Source organism: Rattus norvegicus, chromosome 11 (genome assembly GCF_036323735.1).
Source record: "Rattus norvegicus strain BN/NHsdMcwi chromosome 11, GRCr8, whole genome shotgun sequence".
NCBI lineage: Eukaryota > Metazoa > Chordata > Mammalia > Rodentia > Muridae > Rattus > Rattus norvegicus.
In genome coordinates, this window is record NC_086029.1 from 37,343,857 (window position 1) to 37,359,991 (window position 16,135).

Sequence of the window (16,135 nt, forward strand, 5' to 3'; positions counted from 1 at the left end):
ACATTGATGCAAAATTATCACAACATTACCATCTGATGCCTTAAAATGTAAACCCTTCAGTGGTACTCAGTATCTATGCTCTAAAACCAGCACCCCTCTCTAGATTCACAACATTTCCTACACTCTCACCTGACATCCTCCTGTACCTACTTGGCTTTACTTTTTAAAGACATGCTGTATTCTTAATATAGAAAATCCTTTCATAATTTATTGCAATCAAAAGTTAATCTCAGTGATAAAGTCACTCTGCTCTGTGAGACATTACTTTACGGCAAGGCCAGTGTTTATCATGTATAAATGTATGAGGTTCTGGGTTTAATGTGTGCACCCACAGACAGACAGACAGACAGACAGACAGACAGACACACACACACACACACACACACACACACACACACAGGGGGGGCGGGAAGGAGGGGAGGAGAGGGAAGGAGGGAGAGAGACAGAGAGACAGAGAGAGACTCATCTGACTCCAGAGTAAATATTTACTGTATTCTTCCTTCGTTTCTACTCTTTTACTTCAGCATGCTTTCATTCTCTTCTATCTGTGACTTGCTCATTTTAATTTGGCTCTCTGTTAAGCAAAACTCTATTTCTAGTTTCTTACACATTTTTGTTTAGGGGTATTTTTTTGAAGTAACTCTAAAGTCTGTGACATTTTGTGATTTGTAAATGTGCAACATATTTCATTCACAATCCCCCCACATCGCATGATTCTCTGATGTCATAAAATTGTGAATTAATCCCTGCTCCTCCAGACCGCTGGTCTGCCTCTCTTCCTATGGTGCTGCCAAGAGCAGATTAAGCTGGAAATCAGGGCAGCACTGCCAGGCTTGCCCACCATGAGCAGCTCTGCAGCATCTGGACCTGAAAGCTATTCGTCAGAGTTCAATATCTTTTACAGCATCTAATTTCTTAAACAATAATAATTTTTTCCAGTGAAGATTAAACAGATGTTTTGACAACATAATTCACCTTAGTAGGAAATGGTTGTACCTTTTTGTGCATTAATGTGTCTTGTGTGAAAAAATATGGTTTATATCAAAACTGTTTGTTCTACTATCCAAAAGAGAGGTGAAATTTTAGTTCAGATTTGGGCAATATAAATATAAGACTTGTGTTGTGTTGTGTATTCACTTCTATCATGTCAAGGCGAGCTTACAGTTAGAACTAATTTTCCTATGGATGAAAACAATAATGAACCTTCATAGAGCACATACAGTACACAAGATACAATGTGCATCAAGCAATATATATGTTTGTGTAGTCATGTGTATATACATATATAATTGTGACAGGAATCATTATTTTATCGTTTCACTGATATAAGTATGAGGGTCATATCATCTTAGGCCTTTTGTGTGACAAAGGTCTGACTTGATAGCTTTGAGCTACCATATCCACAGCCCAGAAGCTAGATATGGAAAATTATGCCAGCTGTGAGTTTTGAATTCTGTCAAAGACAAAAGGAAAGTTAGCATCTGGGTTCTTCATCCTGAGATGTTAGCTCCACGATTCTAATGCTTTCACTGTCTATATTAATATTCCATGTCAAGGTGCTGATGCCTTAGGGCCCTTGGTCTTGCCTCTTCCCTTATGCAGGGCACTTTCTCAAAGACTGTTGGAACTGCATTCCTTGTCTTCTAAAGCTTTACCTCCTGAAAGAGGCCATCTTTGATTTTACACTGTGCTCTTGTCCCATCTCCCCCGATGCTGCTTCTGTCTCCCTCATTCTTCTGGCAGACTTAGTGTTTGTTGGCCTGACTTTCTCTGCTGGATTGTCAGATCCCAAATGGCAAAGGATTCTTTCTCTGCTCACTGATTACAGCTCAAGAACCATGTTGGTCACACAATATTACTGAACATATTTTGGACAGCTGGATAGGTCATTTCTTCACATTATATGTGCTCAGTGAGAAGAAGACTAAAGTCCAATCAGTAGGTAGGGAGAAAAAAGTTGGTCCTGTTTTCTAAAAGAATTTCCTCAGAACAGTGAGGGGAAAGTCATGGGAAACTCACCAAAGGGATGTATTTGTCTGCATGTTTAGTTAAATATACAAAATAATTGTAAAATTATCTCTTAAGATATAGGAGTAAGCCAGGGAGAAATAGTGAAAATGAGGGTGGGTGTGTTTGTAATTGTTGGAAGACTCAACAAAATACAGGAAGGAAACCTATCTGAAACTCAGGCCTCCGGAAGTTACCACCCTTTCTCCTTAATCAACAGAACAGAACTGTTTCCTCAGACAGGTTCCTTAGCACACATTTGTCTTTGTAGCATAGTTGTAAACACCTCTGAAAATGATCACTCTGTGTGGTGTGGAAGCTTTAAGCTTTACGCATCCTCAGAACAGCTCCTGGTTCTGTTTTTTTTTTTTTTTCTTGCCTTTCTTTTCCCCAGCCAGTTTCCTACTACTTTTCATTTTATTTCTGTTAATAGCAGTGCAATTGAAAATTAAGACGAATAACAAAGGATATATATAGAAAATCATTAAATGTTCTTAGATATCAAAATTAGATATAGGGAGACAATTTTAACCTAATTTTTCTTTCAGTGAAAGATCCTATGAGGTTTTTTGTTTGTTTGTTTGTTTTGTTTTGTTTTAGGTTCACCCCTATGCCTTAGGGTTTAAAAAATACTCAGAAATATGAAGTTGGCACTCCAAAGAGCCTGGTTGTAACATGCTTTTAAACTATTTATAGCTAGAATATCTGCTTGGCAGCTTGGAGTAGCATTGAGAACCAGTGTTGGTCTCCTTTCCCCTAGTCATCTTGTTTGGACAGTCAAAAAGGGTGATTCCCTCAGAGGTTCCAGGGATTCTTAAAAGATGCAAATGTCACAAACTCACCATAATAAAACTTTTAATAGTTTATCTGGTTGAGAAAAAGTTATATGCAGTTATTTGCAGTAGGAGCCTACAATATAAAATATAGCTGTACATTAAGAAGTCATAGAGTGAGTCACAAGGGAGCCGAGTGGGAATGTAGCCTGTGAGGAGCTTCTGTGCATTTTCCCAGCATAGCCTGGAATGAAATAAGTGTCTTCTTAGATAGGTAAAAAAGCAAAGTACTCTCTCCAGACACTTTTTTAAATTTTATTTATTTATTTTGGTTTTATTCAAGACAGGAGTTCTCTGTGTAGCCCTGGCTGTCCTGGAACTAGCTCTCTAGACCAGGCTGGCCCCAAACTCACAGAGATTTACCTCCCTCTATCTTCCATATGCTGGGATCAGAGGGGTGTGCCACCACTGCCCAGCTTAGAGACCACTCTTGAAGCCCATCAATTTTTGCCTAGAATGATCTTAGCTTACCTGCATCTTCCAGCAAACTGCGGACTCCTTAGATGCTGAGGTGTAGAATAACAAGTAAATGATTGGTTATGCGGCTGTTTGTAAAGCGCAAAGACATGTGTGTTTTACATATGTTGCTACTTCTGAGGACTCACAACTTCGTGAGCTGCCATCCCATTTCAAGGGCGAAAACTCAGATTCCACGACTAGAGAAAGCAGGGTTCTGCCGTCGTGCTCTCAACTCATCTTTGGGTTAAATGCACATGGCACCTACTGGCATGATTATATCTGTTTGTATGTCTGGGTGGAAATGAGTGAATGGATGGGAATGAAAAACAAAGGTAATTTAAAGATGTTTTAATGTTTTGGGTTTTTTTTAGAGAAATAACACGCGAACTCACAGAAACAATTAAAAAAATATATTTTTTCCTATTGTTCCTAGAGGCTATTTTAGCTTGTAAAACCCCAAAGAAGACCACTTCCTCCAGACTAGAGTGGAAGAAGCTAGGACAGGGTGTCTCCCTGGTCTACTATCAACAGGCTCTCCAAGGTAAGAAAGTGCAGACTGGATGAGGGCAGAGTGAGAAGACACCAAGGACGCCCATCTCCTTTAACTCAGAAATGGGGACAGGGAAAACTGATTACTGAAAACGTGTTTCTGTAAGTGTGAGATGAGAGTAGTGTCTAAGACTAAAATGCGAGAGCTATGAACACTAGACAGACCGAAAGAAGATGAATTCCTCCGTGTCCTCGAACTTTTGCTTAACATTGTTTAACACAAAATACAATCACTTTTGCTGGGCTAGCAAATTAAACTGTGGAGTGAAAGGGGAAAAGAAAAAGGCTGATCTGAGATTGGGCCAGGCGTGCTGGCACATGCCTTTAATCTCAGCACTCTAGTGACCAAGGCAGGAAGATGCTCTCTGTGAGTTTAAGGCCAGCTTAGTCTACATAGCAGGACAGCCAGGACTATAAAGAGAGACCCTGGCTCAAAAAGAAAAAAAAAAGCAAAGCAAACAAGCAACAAGGATGAGATTGGATGTAGGGTTCCTGCTTAGCAGTTTTCCTGTTTTCCCATTTCTCTCTAGAAATCAAGCCTACCACTGAGAAGCCTAGAGAGTTAGGACTGGGGACTACTAGTTACAGTGGAGCTTGGAGAGTTAGACCATTCGCTAAAATAACTGTTAGCAAGTACCTTTCACTTTTTTGTACATATCTTCCACTCTCCACTCTTCTTGCTGGTTATATAATTTATTATTAATTAAACTGTGATAATGGTGTATGAACTATGGCATTAGTTTGTGTTTTGGTGACTTTCCTGTTTCCGTGATAAAATACCATGGCAAAAGCAACTTGAAGGAGAAAGCATTTATTTTGGCTCACAGTTGCAGGGGGGTAGAGTCCATCATAGCTGGGAAGGCACAGCAGCTGGAGCAGAAAGCTTGCTGATCACATTTTTATCTACACAGAAAGTAGAGATGTACAAAAGGAAGTGGGGTGGAGTTATAATCCCTCAAGGCTCATGTCCAGTGCCATATTTCCTCTAGCAAGGCCCCACCTCCTATGGTTGATAACCTCCAAAACCCAGGGCTGAGTGTTCCAAGTCATGAGCTCACGATGGACACGTCTCATTCAAACCATCATGTCCTCTGAAGGTCACAGTCTTTATTGCCAGTCACTCTGCAGGTAGAGGAAGCCAGAGCTCAAGGCCAAGCTCGTCTACATAATGAATCCTAGGACACTCAAAGCTTCGTGGTGAAACTCTATCAAAAATCAAATAACATTATGTCATCTGATTCTATTCCATTCAGATAGGACTATATGTTTCCAATGGCTAATAGTCCAGGGATTTTCACTTTAATTTTCTACAGCTGTCAGTTCAGGCACCTGCATATAACATGCATTTTAATTTTTTTATGTGTTTTGGGGGAAGTGTGCCAGGGTAACTAGCAGGAGTTGGTTCTCCTTCCACCTTGTGGAATCAGGGATGAACCTCAGATTATAAGACTTGGTAGCAAGCACCTTTACCCACTGAGCCATCTTGCCAGCCCACAGAGCCAACTTTATTTTTCAGTGCTTGTTAGTATTAAAATCAAATCAATATAATGTTTTTTTAAAAGATCCTTGTATTCTCTGGTATCATTTGAAGATTATATTATTCTGACCAGTTAAATCAAGCTCTTCATTTTTTTGAAAGCAAGCAGAAATAGACACTAGAAAGGTGGCAAGGCAGACAACTGGTTGAATTTTTTAAACCAAACACAGCGCCAGGTATGGTGGTACACATCTTTAATCCCAGCACTCAGGAGGCAGAGGTAGATGATCTCTGAGCTCAAGAGCAACTTGGTCTAATTTGAGAACTCCAGGCCAGCCAGGGCTGTATTGTGAGACCCTGTCTGAGAGAGAGGGGGTGGGGGGAGAGGGGGGAGGGAAAAGAAGGAGGGGGAGGGGGAGAGAAAGATGTTTTAAAATGTCCTACAAAATGTAAATATGCACATGTAAAGTTTAAAATTAAGTTTTCACCCAGGAAAATAAGTGCTTTAATTTTGAACAAAGTGATCCGAGGAAGAAACTACATAGAAAGTTGCTTGATTATTTCTAATGTTATTCTCTTCTTTTCCCCCAAAAGGCGACTTTAAAGACCGTGCGGAGATGATAGATTTCAATATACGAATCAAGAATGTCACAAGACATGATGCTGGAGAGTATCGCTGCGAAGTCAGCGCCCCGACTGAGCAAGGCCAGAACCTGCAGGAAGATACAGTCATGCTGGAAGTCCTGGGTAAGGCTCCTGTACACACGCGATGCCTGGCAGCTGTCCCATCCTCATCCTCCAGCCCTGGGGAAGCATTGTGGCTTTTGTTTGTTTGCTTTTCAGTAGCCTAAATGGTACTGCATAAGGTCCCTGTCACCTCACCCTTTTGTCTTCAGCACAACAGAGGCTTGCTGGATCCTTTCTGTACTTTGAATTACTAGGTGCACCCTTCAGTAATTAGCTAGCCAGCATGAACCCTGCATTTAACCAGGCCAGCAGTGGTTAAGAGCACTTGATGCTCCTACAGATGACCCGATTCGACCCAAGTTCATTTCCCAGCATCTACACATGGTGGTTCACAAACTTCTGTCACTTCAGGTCCTGAAGATCTGCTACCCTCTTCTGGCCTCCATAAGCATTGCATGTATTTGGGAAACATACATACATAGATACATAGATACATAGATACATAGATACATACATACATACATACATACATACATACATACATACATACATACATGTGTGCATACATACATACATTCATACAGGCAAAACATTCATACACATTAAAACCACCATGTTGTGTGGCCATATCCACATTTCTATACTACAGAGATTGGATTTGAAATCTTAATTACATCTTCCAGATTTCTTCACAGTACTTTTATGTTTTAATTACTGAGAGTCCATGTATATTTACTGAAGATGGGGATATTGTGGGACTGTCAGAATTCTGCCTACCATTGTCTGTCCTGAGTTTTCCAGGAGATTATTAATAGTTACCTACTGTCTTCGAGTTTTATTGCTGTGAAGAGATGTCATGGTCATCCAACTCTTTGTAAGGAAAGCATTTAATTGGGGCTGGCTTACAGGTTCAGAGGTTCAGTCCATTATCATCATGCTGGGAAACATGACAGCATCCAGGAAGACATGGTGCTGGAGAAGGATCCAAGAGTTCTACATCTTAATCCACAGGGAGCAGAAGGAGATTGTGTGTCATACTGGGTGCAGCTTAAGCATAGGAGACCTTAAAGCCTACCCTCACAGTGACACACCTCCTCCAATAAGGCAACACCTACTCCAAAAAGGCCACAACTCTTAATAATGCCACTTTCTATGGGCCAAGCATTCAAACATGAGTCTGTGAAGGCCATTCCTACTCAAACTACCACACCTACTAAATTCTATTTTAGTTCAAGCCCTAAGACCTGCTTTCTCCAATGAGACCCTACCTTTTTCCTTTATTTAAAAAGTACTTTATAATACAATATGATAAAATAAAAGACCCCATTTCTTAAAGTTTCCACAACCTCTTCAAAAGTGTCAACAGCTGGAGATCAAGTGTTCAGACACATGAGTCCACGAGTCACTTCATATTCAGATCTTATTGTTCTGCCCCTGAGTCCTAAACACTCATGAATATTTAATAAGGGGAAATGCAGTAAGTCTAACTTCAAAAAAATCACTAGTCTCGGGGTCCAAATACTGTTCTAAAGTCTGAAGTTTTAAATTGTCCAAGGCAATTGCTTAACTATCAACCCCTATAAAATAAACATTAAAAAATGCAGTATTCAGAATAAACATTCCTATTCTAAAAGAATAATGGGGCATAGTAAGGAAAGTCTAGGCCAAAGAAAGGCCAAGACAGAAGGAAAAGTACCAAACTCCTCAGCTCCATGTCTACTACCTGGAGCTCTTGGTGGGATCTTCTAGGCTCAACGACTTTGGGTGACCCCATTGTTCAGTTTCCTGAGGCACATGTGGCTTCTCTTTTAGGATAGCTCAATTTGGTGCCTGAATGTTTTTTCAGTGAAGGTCCAGAGCCTTTTACAATTCTAATATTCCAGGGTTTTACTAAAACTTGGGCTTTGCCTTTAGTGTCACACACTGCTCACACACAGCAGCTCCATGCCCAGAATCTGACATGCTACACAGATATTGCAGCAGCTCTCTGGGATGCTGGCATCCAGAATGTCTAAAAAGAACCAACCAAACAAAAATAAATAAACAAATGGAAAACAAAAATAGCAGCAGCATAGACATAATGCCTAATGCCAAGAACTGTATCCTGCTCAAGATGTGTCCTGACCTTCTTGGATCATAGATCAAAGTTACCTCTATCTCTATTTCTATTTCTATTTCTATCTCTATGTCTATCTATATCTATATCTATATAGATGGATAGAAAGACAGACAGACAGACAGACAGTGGCCTCTGTGTGCCTGTGCTACTGTTCTCAGGAAAAACTCTTCCCTTAATGCCTATTTACAAAATGACACCACCTATGAGGCTATGTTTTCGGGAATGCTCTTTCTACATGGATTTGAATTGTCACAGCATGGAGCCCTTCTTGATAAGTGGGTTTTCTGGATTTTCCCTTATCTTCTTCCAGGTTGCCAGTGTGTTTAACAATTACAACTGCTTTGTCTGAACTCCCTTTGGTTTCCCTGCCTGCAGTTTAAACTTCTCTGTGTACCTCTTCTTGCTAACCTTCGCTTTCACGTCTTTCTACCTTTTCCTTGTAAATCTGACAAGACTCAGTGGAGTTACCATGGCTACCAAGCACAGTTTTAATGCTAGACTGTCTTGCCATTTCCTCTGCCAAACAACTTAGCCCACTTCTTTTAAAATTCAGGCTCTCCCCAGTCTTTAGGACACTGGCCAAAAGAAGCCAGACTCTCTGTCGATATTTCATATTAATGCCTCTCACCTAATTTCTGATTCAAACCGAGTCCTTGACCCCCCACCCCCAGCCTTGAAAAAGCACAATCTTTACTGTTCACCCTCCCATTGCCACACTTCCTCACTCCCACCAGAATGCCCCATTAAGCTCTCTTCATAGCAGTGTAGCACTTCTTTAGTTTATAGCTTCAAACTCCATCACAGTCCTGCAAATCAGTTCCTAAGACTTATGAGCCATGAGGTCAGGGACTCCCAGCAGTGGTTCCACTTCTTTTTTTTTTTTTTGAAAGATTTATTTATTTATTATATATAAATACCCTGTAGCTGTCTTCAGACACACCAGAAGAAGGCAGTATATCTCATTATGGATGGTTGTGAGCCACCATGTGGTTGCTGGGATTTGAACTCAGGACCTCTGGAAGAGCAGTCAGTGCTCTTAACCACTGAGCCATCTCTCCAGCCTGGTTCCACTTCTTGGTGCTAAGTTTTATTAGTCGCTTTTCTCATTTCTGTGACAACCTACATGACAAGGAACAACTTAAGGAAGGCTCATGATTTGAGTGGCTGTAAGTCCAGCATGGTAGGGAAGCCATGGAGATGGGCCCAGCTCCTCTGTGGAAGTGAGAACGTGAGGCCGCTTGCTCACATCTTGGCAGACCAGATGCAGAGAGGGGCCAGAAGCAACCCTAGGCTATAAACCTCCAGGCAAGTCTTCAGGGACACACTTCCTCACAAGTGTCCTACAACCTCCCCAATACCACCACCAGCTGAGGACCAGTGTTCCAACACATGAAGCAACCCGTGGAGGATATTTCATATTTAAATGGTAACATCCAACTTTAGGGAAGGAAAAGACACAACCACCATCCTCAATCCATGGCTTTTGAAGTTCAAGTACACTGATAACTACTTGGTGCAGATGAAGGTAAGGTGAGGAGATGAAGCATAGATGAAATGTTAATAGGTCAGATACAAAAACTGTTATATCACCTTAACTTATATCCCTTTGGCCAAACTCATGTATATAAGCTACCTGGAATCAAGAAGGGTAAAAAATATAGTGTATTCTGTGCTCAAGAAAGGACACATCCAGTGAATAGTGGCCCATCTGTGTCTCAGTTGTCCACTCAATACAGACAATTGACTCCCATGTTCAGCTAATGAATAATCTACGCTATTTGGCTTCCACTGTCCAGTGGCCCCCGCTGTCCCTTCATGTGAAGTACCTACTTCCGTTATGAGTGGGAGTGTTGTGGAGCTACGGTGTCAAGAAAAAGAAGGAAATCCAGCCCCTGAGTACATATGGTTTAAAGATGGCACAAGTTTGCTGGGCAATCCAAAGGGCGGCGCACACAGGAACAGCTCGTACACAATGAATACAAAATCTGGAACTCTGGTAAGGTTGTTTCAGGTGTTAAACTTCTGTCTGTCATTGCGATAAGAGGGTTATCAGAACTTTACATTAAACATAACAGGAGATCAAGCTCATTGCCTCCTAAGTAGAGAGGGGAGGTGGTAGCAGGAAAGAGGATGGACACGTGCTAAGAAATGATGGGACAGGGGTTGGGGATTTAGCTCAGTGGTATAGCGCTTGCCTAGCAAGCGCAAGGCCCTGGGTTCAGTCCTCAGCTCTGGAAAAGAAAAAAAAGAAATGATGGGACAGACAACTGCGGGAAGTGGGAGGATGAGGTAGGAAACCATGGAGCTCAGCACAGGTGTGAGCAGTAGCTCAGGGCAGGCCAAAGCTTTCCCATGATGCATCAAGCAGTACTCTACAGCCACCTAGCTCTATGGCCTGGAAAATCACCAACCTCAAGCTCAGTTTTAAACACAGAGGAAATGCACAAAAGAACTCGGTTGGACATACCTGAACCTCCGTGTTCACCATGTGGAAACAGTGGCCATAGGAAAACCACGTTAGGGTGTCTGAGTCACTAAACCTTCCCATGGATCCAGATTCTTCCCTGTGGTCTCTGTTACCTAATCTGTAAACTTAGTCCAGATTGTCCGAGTGTTTCCTTTCCAAGAGATAACTGAGGTAGCTTCATTAGTAAGCCGTTCAATCTTAACGACTGTTTTTACTCATTTTCATCTGTGATTTTTCACAGTAGAGGTAGGAGAGGGAGAAGAAAAATCAGATCACTTTGTTTGAAATCTTTTGCTTCCAATCAAGATAATATCACACTGGGTTTTAAATATTTTGTTTCCAGCAATGCAAAATCACTACCACAAGTATTATTATGAAAAAGAAGCCTCCTCTAGGTAAGGTAATGCTAACGAGTGCTAGGGATTTGGAAGCGGAGGTAGATCGTTTGTATTTACTCTTCCTCCTAGTGCAGTATCATTTAAAAGCCAGATCTTCCGATGCTCAGGAAAGCACATTGCTTCTGTAGCTGAGCAAGAGGAGCAGAGGGTGCTGCCCTCGAAATAAGGTCATGTGCTAGCATTTCCAGTCTTCAGGAGCAGTCAGCAGGTCCGAGCCGTTTTACACTGTGAAATTGGGCACTAAACCTGCCGTCACATGCTGCTATATTTACTCTCAGATTTATTTTTTTCTGAGTGGGTGATAAAAGCCCTGAGGCAAGTCTGAAATACTGGGATGCTCTCTCCTCAGGGAGTCAGCCCTTGGGGTATGTGGTAAAGACACCTCATGCTTAAACTGGAGCGAGCTCTTCCTCCTTCCCTCAGCCCCCTCCCCTTCTTCTTTCCCTCCAGAAACTCTCCTGGTCCAAATGATAGTCTTTTATACCAAATTCTTACCTCTCATTATATGGCAGGGAGAAGTAGTGAGGGCTGAACTTGTGTTGTTGGTTTTTTTTGTCTTTTTGTTTTGAGACAGGATTTCACTGTGTAGCCCGGGCTGTTCTCAAACTCACTGAGATCCACCTGCCTTGGCGTCCTGCGTGATGGGATTAAAGAAGGTGTCCCCATGGCCTAGGAGGGTTGAACTTTTCTTTTCAGGATTTTCAAGTACTCTGGAATTGCTATAATTTACAATCCTAAAAACATCAGTTGTGGTTTTGTGGGCCCCGAGCTACTTCCTGGCCATCGCTCTGACTCTTGGGAGAAAGTGCTTGTGGTTTGCTCCTGCAGTGAGCTTACTGTGACTAAGAAAGTACACTAGACCATGACAGAGGCCTTCCTTTATGCATGGCACTTCCCAGAAATTAGAGAGACTGAGGGGCCCCATGCCTGTGGTGGTGAGGACAGAAGAGTGAGCATGGACGGTTTGAGACCAGTCTGGGCGACATACTGGCGCACCGTTGAAGGTACCAGGAGAAAAGAAGGAAGAGGGAGAAAGACTTCCTCAGATATGCCTGTCTTTCTCTGCCAAATTAAACAGGCCTATCTATTTACCTCTCAAAGTCCTGGCAGATTCTGGTAGATACCTCAATTCACAAGAAAAAAAAATATATTTCGGGGTCATTACAAAAGGACAGACTCACTTGGTGATAAACTTCAAAGGACAGTATTTGTTTTAGGAGCCTGCAGATTGACAGCCTAAGTAAGGGTCCGTTTTTTTCTTGTACAAATAGCAATTCAACATGATCTCCAAGATGGACAGTGGAGAGTATTACTGTGAAGCCCGCAACTCTGTTGGGCATCGCAGGTGTCCCGGGAAACGGATGCAAGTAGGTAAGCATGGGGACTGAGACGAATTTGTGTGTGAACAGTGTGGAGTGTTTGATGGTTAAAGGAGCAAGGGGATGGACATGGTGGAAGAAATGTTTAAAAATATATATATATATATATCTGTCTTCTAATCTTACAAGGTAAGAGAGTTTGGCCTATATATACAGATGTTTTTAATTCATCAAATATGTGTTCTAAAGTAAGCTCTTCTAAGCAATCTGTCTTCCAAATCGCTGCTAAGTGTGCTATAGTATGTACTGCTAGGGGCCCATGTAAACTGCTGCCAACCGGCTTGCTGGGTGCTGCAGTGTCTCTCTTCCTGGGGTTACACTACAGTGACGCAGCAGTGCCTGTGTGCTGTGAGCATTATGTAAGCATTAGCCACCTGGGTCACGGTCCAGCAAGTCATCGATGATGGTTGTGTCAGAGCCCGGAAACGCTGAGCTTATCCTAACTGCAGGCTAGGTTTTCCAGAAAGACACACGGAATAGTTATGGATCTAGACTGCTCAAAATGCAGCTACAATATATTGTACTTCACAGAATGACTTTTGGAATCAAGAGAGTGAGAGCACTAGTCTTTCCTAGGAAATATGAGTTTTGGAGCACACCCCCTCCCACTTGCAACAGTAGGGATCAAACTAAAGGCACGAGCAGATGTCAAAGGGGGGCTTCAGGGCTGGAACTCAGGTATCCAGGAGAGAAGGCAAGCACCTTTACCCACTGTTTCATCTTGCTTGTCCTAACATTTAAGATTTTGTAAAAGCTTGGTTCTCTGAATATTTCCAATCAATTTGAGCTATGAATTGAAATTAACTAGTTAAGAAGGTTTCAGAAGCATACGGTCATTATTAAGGGAGTTTTTAATGACTGCTGGAGTTAAGGATAGCATCTGTCCATCTACTTAACAAGAATTCACACATGTTTTATGTCACATTGCAGATGTTCTCAACATAAGTGGCATCATAGCAGCTGTGGTTGTTGTGGCCTTCGTCATTTCTGCGTGTGGCCTTAGTATATGCTATGCTCAGAGAAAGGGCTACTTTTCAAGTAAGTTAAATTCATCTTCTCAGACACATGATTCCTTCTGAATAGAGAGATTTCTTTTAACGTTATTGTTTCTCCTATGAAGTTCTATCAACTCTGGAGAATATTTGTACTGCTACTGTGGTACAGAAAGTGTTCCCAATAACATGCATATGGGTTGTGATACACCTTGGCAACCAAATAATGCTTCCTTTTTGTCAAATTCTGGGAACTCTATGGAATGTGTAAGAATCATCCTTGGAGTGTGACAGCACAAACACGTTCAGTGTAGACAAGTGTCTATAGTATATTAACATATGCTATGAGATCCTTACAGTTTATGTTAGAAATTATGTCTCTTATGATAGGCATTGACTTCTAATTTTATAAATTATTTCATTAAAATAAACCATCAGTGAAATGTTTCAATATAGAACTGTGTCATATTGAATATCTAATTTAATACAAAGAAAACCGCCAGCCACATCTAGAACCCTAGTTGGGTCATTGGTATAGCCTGTAATCCCAGTACTGGAGGGTAGCGCAGGGTCATGAAATGATCCTGTTCAAAAAATTACAATGATGAGCACACACAGACAGACCCTGCTGGATTAGAGATGCTTCCAGAGAAGGCTTTTAGTTCTTCTGAGTTAGAACTTTTGTAACTTTAAACTACATTCAATTGTGCAATTGGCTTGATGTAAATTTTTGAGATTTAAACATTTTATTCTCTTAATCTATGCCTTCACTCCAAGTGTTTATGAAAACTCAAGAGCCTCCTGTACTAACAAAAGGGTATGAAATTGAATTTTTAAATGAAATAATAAATTATGTCAACATAATTTAGAGCCATCATTTAATAGTTCTAGAATTTAGGTTGAAAATGATTCATATTGAAATGCAATCAAAAGGAGCTTCCAATAGCATTTATAAATAAATCTTATACATCAAAAATGTTTCCCTGAACACTGATTCAAGGGACACTCCTTCTGTGTAGCTGTTGGGCATGGAGCTTAGAAGTGTAATCATAGCGCACACAGAGGCAGAGGCACTAGGACTGTAAGTTCAAGGCTAATGTGGTCTACAAATTAACACCCATATCAAGAAAGAAAAAGAGAATGTGAACGTGTGAACGAGAGTCCAGTCCGGCCTAGCCTATCCTATTCAATTAATGGACTCTAGCTGTGTCCCCCTGCTGGTCAACATGAACGTATAAATGAAATTATCATGCAAAACTCTTGTCATTTTTACCTACTTAGGAAAAATGCCTAATGATTTTCAAATGAGGGATCAGTAAAGATATTTCTGAAAACACTGAAAGAGTTGACACAGATAGTAGGAGTTCATTAGCTTAGATTACTACCTCCCTTTCCATATGGCAGAAGACCTGTCCAAGGGAACCGTATTTGTGAACTTACATTTGGGATCAGCATTAGCAAACTCTAACCTCTGGCCAAGTCCAGTTTACATTTGTTTTTCTTCACTCTTTGGGGAAGAGGGTTCGGGCCTTCTGGTACAGAGGAATGGACCAAGGACATTGTACATGGTAGACTACAGCTCTGCTACTAAACAACATGGCCAACCTCTTCGTTTGTTTATCAATCAGTCATACCACCCTGAATGTGTTGGATCTCATGTGATCTCAGAAGCTAAGCAGAGTAGGGCCTGGTTAGTACTTGAATGGGAGGCCAGCCTTCTTTTTACTTTTTATTTTAAGACAGGGTCTCACTAAATTTCCCAGGTTGGCTCTGAACTTACGATCACCCTGCCTTAGCTTCCCAAGTATATGGGATTCCAAGTTTACACCATGAGGCTCAGCTCCATACCTGGCTTTCTAGGGCCTTTGAGCTCAGTTTTTAGAAAGGCAAATTTGTAACTAACAGTAGTAACACTATCTTGAGACAGTCAAAGAAATGTGACCCTACACCAAAAGAATCCTATTCTTTTCATTAATAAGTTGATGAGATTTTATTACTTTAAAGTTTAATAACATTTTTGAAAGCTTGTTTTCTTCTTGGTTATATTACTAACTCCAAAGTATCCTTGATTTTATTCCCCAGTCCTAAAACCCAAACATTTGCTGTACGCATGACCTTTTATAGGAAAACTTGCAATTAGAAGGTACAAATGTTACAGGTTAGCCTCCAAAGAAAATGAACCCAGTCATTGTAGATAGATCTGCATACGCATTCCTGCATTAATGACATATACCTGTTCTTTTGCAGAAGAAACTTCCTTCCAGTAAGTATCCTTTCTTAATACTCACTTTGTCTTCCTGTCTTTTAGTTTTTAACCATCTGTTTAATGGCAAAAAGTAACTTATTTGTATAGAATAATCCTGTGAGCAGTTAATCAGCTTCATCAAGAAAAATACACTCCCTCTGTCTTTGAGCCTACTTGTAAGTGACAAGAGGAGACGTGTGGTCTCCAACTGTGTAGACATTTCCATAGTACAACTTTAAAAACACATTTCTGTGGATAATTAAACTAAAAGTTTTCAAATAAGCTTTCACTTAGTAACTTTCATACTTAACTAAAATACAGTCAGTTTCGTGCCCAACACTGCTCTAGGTGCTGCCACTGTATTAAAAGGTGGGGCAAACGTCCACGAAATCTGTGTTGGAAATCAGTATCAAAATTAGCATCATGGTGGAGCTTCTACTCCACTAAGTGAGCAGAAAATGACTAAACCCATATACTGTGCTGCACTTCAGAGTATGACAAGCACAGCAGAGGTCAGAACAAG

The 16,135-nt window shown here is 41.1% G+C and overlaps 1 protein-coding gene across 2 annotated transcripts in view; it reads left to right on the forward strand.

Moving 5' to 3' along the window:
* The window catches only part of Jam2 (junctional adhesion molecule 2), a 50,231-nt gene that overhangs the window by 27,570 nt on the left and 6,526 nt on the right, over positions 1-16,135 (forward strand). The window contains exons 3-8 of one of the 2 annotated variants that reach the window (NM_001034004.1): positions 3,733-3,840; positions 5,920-6,072; positions 9,928-10,127; positions 12,268-12,367; positions 13,306-13,413; positions 15,615-15,630. In NM_001034004.1, the coding sequence (NP_001029176.1) occupies positions 3,733-3,840; positions 5,920-6,072; positions 9,928-10,127; positions 12,268-12,367; positions 13,306-13,413; positions 15,615-15,630 (685 nt within the window). The remainder of the gene's footprint in view (positions 1-3,732; positions 3,841-5,919; positions 6,073-9,927; positions 10,128-12,267; positions 12,368-13,305; positions 13,414-15,614; positions 15,631-16,135) is intronic. The other variant, XM_039088608.2, reaches the window with a different exon arrangement.